The sequence below is a fragment of the Anopheles merus genome, unplaced genomic scaffold, assembly GCF_017562075.2.
Source record: "Anopheles merus strain MAF unplaced genomic scaffold, AmerM5.1 LNR4000412, whole genome shotgun sequence".
In the NCBI taxonomy this organism is placed as follows: Eukaryota; Metazoa; Arthropoda; class Insecta; order Diptera; family Culicidae; genus Anopheles; species Anopheles merus.
Genome location: NW_024427992.1, coordinates 40692 through 46546, shown reverse-complemented (window position 1 = coordinate 46546; position 5855 = coordinate 40692). Strand labels below are relative to the sequence as shown.

Here is a 5855-nt window from a genome sequence, read left to right as displayed (position 1 = left end):
CTTCTGCTTCCGGTTTTCCGCCTCAATCATCGCCAGCTCCTTCCGCCGCTGATCGAACTGCTCCTTCTCGTACTCCACGATCTGCTCCAACTCCAGCTCGTCCTTGCTCAGCTTCAGCTTGTTCTTCATGATCACGTCCCGGTTGTCCCGCTTGTACTGCTCAATGCGTTTGTTCGTGTTGATGATGTCGATGTTGTTGCACAGATTAAACACCAGCTCCTCGATCATCTCCAGATAGTCGTTGTACTCGTCCAGCGAGCCGAAGTCGTCCTCCTTTTTGTTGAAATCCTTCAGGATGCGTTTGCGTATCTGCACCTCCTTGTCGACGTTCGAGTCCTCGAACAGCTGCACGCGGAAGTTGCTCCGACGCAGGGCCACATTGCACTCCGGACAGGAGCCGGACCCTTTGAGAAACAGCAGCTCGACGCAGCTTTCGCACAGCGTGTGGCCGCACACGTTCACCATCAGCTTGAGCGACGGTTGCGGTATTGGTGGTTTTGCATCGCGGACAGACCTGATCATCCATGATGGTAGAATTTGTTTGGTTGAGGTTCGGTGGATTTCACGGAAAAGTACTGCTTGTATGGCTTTTCCGCTTCTAAAAATTATCTTTAAATGAACAACTTTTCGTACCACAACCAAAAGACTTGAAATACTAATGGAAATTAACCAATTACGAGCACGCTTGGACGAGAGCGGAATTTATTTACATTTGCCGCTTGCCGAAATGCAACAAACACGACCAGTGTGGCCAGATTATTTTGGCGGTTTTCGGTAGGCGCATCAAAATTTTCAGTAGTTTTCGGTAGCTTAAAACTCGAAACTCGAGAATATGCATCCTTATCTAGGATATGGATTAGATTTGGTTCAGGGGTTACACAAATGAAGGTTTTTCTGAAGTGTCGATCTGAAAATTGCACTAGGAATTCTAAGCCAAAGAAAGACTAAGATGCGCATTTTTTTCTCAGTGGTGGCAAGTTCTTTTTCTCGAAGCTCCACGCGACCGCCTGGGGCCGCAGCAGTGCTCATTGGATACGATTTTATAGTACGTGCTGTAATTTGATTTTCGCTGGATTATTAGATTGATTTCATTGTTTGGCTGATTTTATAGTTCAATGATTAAAAAAATTGAGATTTTTCAATTCAAATCCTAGATATATGTATATATATATATAAATCAGTATTTCTGGTCACTTTGCACACAGGTCAAGGCGAGCTTTTTGGCGGCCACCGTCGCAAAACCAAAACGTCGCAAAACGTCAAACCGACGTCGCCAGCGAGCGAAACTCGCAACGATTTCGAGGCGCTGGCGACGGTCGTTTTGACGTTTGCGACGGTTATTGACCTTTCGAGCGAGCTTTTGCCCTGCGAGCTAGTGTGGCCAGATTATATTGGCAGATTTCGGCAGGAGCACTGTTGAGAACGCAACAATTAAAATTTAATCAATTATTTTAATGATCATTTTCGTTTTAAGCTTTAACCGCCGACAGCGAGATTCAAATTCAAATTTATATGATTTTCTTTGACGAGCAATTCTCGGAATCCACACAACTGACATTTTCTACTCATTATGGACTTAAAATTTATCGGATAAAATTTTGAATTCAAAACGCATGTAGCGTTTTTCAAGTGCCAGGCAAACAAACGTGCATCAGCGCGATAAGTAACAAATGAGGATAGCGATCCTTGAATAAGCTAATCCCAAGCGCCACAGATTAAGCTTAAACGACTGAAAAATCAAATATCTGTGATTTTCGGTAGGATAAATGGAAAGTCGGTAATTTTAGGGCAGTCATCTGTGAATCGGTAGGCATATAAAAAATCGGTCGGAATACAGATAAATCGGTATTTCTGGTCACTCTGATTGTTCCACTGCCATTTGGAGCGTATTTTCAATTCGTTTCCTTTTTCCAATCAATGTTGAAGGCTTTACTTTGTTCAGAACAGAGTAAAATTCTGTTGTTTTATTACAAACTCTACAAAACAGAAAATCAACCCCATCATTCTATTTCGCATAAAAAATCCTTTCAAAACATCGCATCATACGGCGGCACACGCAACCGCTGTACAAGTACCGCATTGACGTTTTTTTTGGCGTACAGCGGTACTGTTTGTTGCGTCTTCGCAAAGCGGCTTCAATGTAAATAAAAAGCATTATCACAGCTGTTTGCTGCAAAATTACGAAGAATTTTCGGAAAAAGAGCTCCAAATTAGGTAAGTTGCTAGCTGTAAAGCCACCAAATAGTTATTAGTGGGACAATTTCATTGAAAAGTGGTGTTAGAACTCACTGAACTGACCGCGTCTCGGCACCAAACAAAAACAATTGAAGGGTAAGGGTAGGGCACAGCGGGTAGGGCGGGTTAACAATTTCGCTGTTGTTATCAAATCACGGTTCCCGCCGATTCCCTTTGGGGGGGGAGAGCAAGCGACCGCCCGTTATCGCCATCGTCGGTGCTACCTCTCGCTCTATCTCCCTTTCTTGGGTTGCGATCAATCCAGTCGGGTACGGGAATCCGCCGCGGCAAGCAGAAAAATCGGCCACCTCGGGACCGACCGAAAAACAAGTCGCGTGAGTTCAAAGCCGCATAAGTTCGGATTTTGCGTATCAAGCATTTTGCGATTTGTTTTCTTGCCCAGCTACATAATACATTCGTACACGGTCGAGGTAGCATCGAAAGCAAGTATTGAATAGTATTGATTGGTTACGACTTGGCGTGCTTTCGTAACGCGAAATTTGGATAGAGAGATAACACCGAAAAATTCAATTAGCGGAACTTTTTAACAACGGTAACGAGCCTCCTCATCATTGTTCCTCAGAAGTGGTAACCGTCCATTTGCGTCGTGAACCGGGGTCCATCCCCGACTGGAAGTAAGATGAACCAACGCTACCTGTTCGTGCTTTGTGCGGTACTGCTTGGTGCTGTGCACCGTCCTCGGGAGTGTTCTTCAACCACGGTGGCACCTATTTGGGATCGCTCAAGCACCTCTTCAGGAAGTACTCTCATATGCGCGAGCCGGAACGCCACCTATCGCCAGTTGTTTTCGGTAAGTTGAAATTTGTTTTTTACTTTTCCAATCAAGCGCGTGCAATCAGGCGCAGGTTCTTTGTTCGAACGTGCAAGCCCGGGAAGAAGGGACTGGAACGTTTCGGAAGCACGCTTATCAAACGAAACGCGCGAGGCCGTAGTGAGTCACGACCCAGTGACTGAGAAGTAAATAAATATAGCAAATTTGCGTAAATGATCGCGCGATGATCGTACCACGTACGAGACGGGAAGTGAAATGGAATGGGCCTTCAACAAAGCGTAAACACGCTGGCACTTTGTTGTTGTTTATGGCGCTGGCTGCCTGGTCATAGCCTTTTATTCTAAGCAGGTCGTGTACACAAACTTTAAAACTAATCGTTATTGTCTTTATCAATTGGATTTTGTCAACTTCTTTCGTTTCCGATCGATCGTGCAGTACCCGGCGATGGCGGTAGCCAGATGGATGCAATCATCGACAAACCGAACAAGGTTTCGATCCTGTGCCAGAAACACACCACCACGTTCTTAAACCTTTGGCTGAACAAGGAACTGCTGCTTCCCCTAGTGATCGACTGCTGGATCGACAACATTCGCCTCGAGTACGACAATGTAACGCGCACCACGTGCAACTCGCCCGGCGTTACGACGCGCGTGCCAGGCTTCGGTCAGTCGGAAACGGTCGAATGGATCGATCCGTCGCACGCGTCGGTCGGTGCGTACTTTGTCAACATCGCCAATGCGCTCGTTCGAACGGGTACGTGCGGGACAAATCGATCGTTGGCGCACCGTACGACTTTCGCAAGGGACCGAGTATGTATTTGAAGATGAAGAGAGAAGAAAGAACTGGCTTTTACAATCTACATTCTCTTCATTCCAGCCGAAAATAAAGAGTATTTCCTGCAGCTAAAGTTTTTGGTCGAGCAGACGTACACCATTAACCACGACACACCGGTCACTTTATCGTGCACAGCATGGGCGCCCCTATGACACTGCACTTCCTGCAGCTACAAACGGCCCAGTGGAAGGCAAAGTACATAAAGCGCGTCATTTCGCTTGCCGGTGCTTGGGCGGGCAGCGTGAAAGCCTTGAAGGTGTACGCAATCGGTGACGATCTCGGTGCGTTTGCGCTGAGCGGTAAGGTGATGCGTGCCGAGCAGATCACCAACCCGTCGCTGGCCTGGCTGCTCCCATCGCCACTGTTCTGGAAGCCGAACGAGGTGCTCGCACGGACCCAGTCGCGCGTATACACGATGGCACAGATGGAAGAGTTTTTCGAGGATCTGGAGTACCCGAACGGGTGGGAAATGCGCAAAGATTCCCTGCCGTACACGCTTAACTTTACCGCACCCGGTGTGGAGCTGCACTGTCTGTACGGTAGCAAAATCAACACTGTTGAATCGTAAGTAGAATTTGTTTTGCTTTAAAAGCGTGTATTTTGCTTATGGAATCGTTTGTTTCATATTTTCACAGCTTGGATTATCAGAAATCGTACGATCTGAGCGGCACACCAGTCCTAAAGATGGGCAATGGCGACGGTACGGTAAATTCTCGTTCGCTAGAAGCTTGCCTGCAGTGGACAACGCAACAGAAGCAAACGATCGTGCCAAAGAGTTCCCAGGGGCCGATCACATGAGCATTCTGGCGGATGTGAACGTTATCGATAACATCGTGAAGCTGCTCCTGTCGGATGTTGCTAACTGAACAGGACACACCCCTACACATTACCGCTCGTATCGAAAGAAGATGGTTTTTTGTTTCTTTGGATAGAGTTATTGTGGTGCCATTATTTGTAGACTACTTCCCCCCCGGAGGATCCTCTCCTCATCAAGAAGACTTCGCATACCCAACTCAACGCAAAGACTCGATAGCTCTAATGTGATGTTTAGTAGCTTGATTATTGTTTAAAAGTGTAGCACGTTTGCACTACCAGCCGGTGTATTGCAAACGACCACCGCCATGAATCTCAAACCACAAATGCCCACAAGACGGTGCGCATTTACCGTAGCACCTTAGCCTTGTTCTGTTAAAGCAGTTCAATAAAGCAATATGAAACCAAAGTTTTAAACGATGAAGCCCTTTTTTGCACTTGAAACACACGCACACACACATGAACTTGATTTCGATTACACAATCTCTCACATACGTCACAGTGGAAATGAGCGCACACCATTTTCAAGGTACATCATGCGGGCAATGGGAGAGGAATTGGAAACGCTTTCGAGGAGGAGGAGAAAAAAGAGATCCCAATCCGTCAATTCTGTCACGATCCAGTCGCCGTGTGACCTTTCTCTTGCAATGTCGTGTCCTGCCAGAACTAACTGAGGGAAGAACGCGGGGAAGCGCTGATTGCGTACCGGTTTACGTAACATGGTCAGCACAATCCATAATGACGATGATATTTCCACTGTGTCCGGCTTAAATGCCAGCTCCGGAATAACTGGAGATGGGTGAATGTGTTTGGATGATGGGAGCTTGGAATACGTTTCGATCTAGATGTAACAATAGCATTAGAAAATGGTGTGCCGGGGCATGTAACATAATGATAAAACTATTTTTGCGTAATAAGTAGTAAGAAGATCTCTTGAAGATTACTCCTATTACAATTGTGAAAAGGTATGCCAATCGAGATTAATTGTATCAGTATTAGTATCGTAAATTAACACAATGAAAGATTTTGAGTAATGTAATTCGTATTCGTTAGTTCTGCCATTAAAAATCCAAATTATGTTCTGGTAATCAAGAGCTCAACGAATGCGTAATGTGTAATATCCTAGGTTCTTGCTCCATTTTCATCGCCCAGTCCCAGAGACACTGTAATTAATACACTT

General features: G+C 45.9%; 2 protein-coding genes across 2 annotated transcripts; one reads left to right on the top strand and one right to left on the bottom strand.

Moving 5' to 3' along the window:
• Positions 1–3: 3 nt before the first annotated feature.
• LOC121602337 (CDK-activating kinase assembly factor MAT1-like) lies at positions 4–756 on the bottom strand (the record flags this gene model as incomplete). The annotated part of the gene is given in 2 exon segments (XM_041931111.1): positions 4–487; positions 489–756. Coding segments are annotated over 2 exon segments (522 nt in total), but the record flags the coding sequence as incomplete, so codon positions are not given.
• Positions 757–2428: 1672 nt separating this feature from the next.
• On the top strand, positions 2429–5084 carry LOC121602336 (phospholipase A2 group XV-like). The gene is given in 8 exon segments (XM_041931110.1): positions 2429–2570; positions 2819–3046; positions 3464–3775; positions 3778–3837; positions 3905–3979; positions 3982–4426; positions 4498–4625; positions 4628–5084. Coding segments are annotated over 7 exon segments (1161 nt in total). The 5' UTR covers positions 2429–2570; positions 2819–3006; the 3' UTR covers positions 4729–5084.
• The last annotated feature ends 771 nt before the right edge of the window (positions 5085–5855 follow it).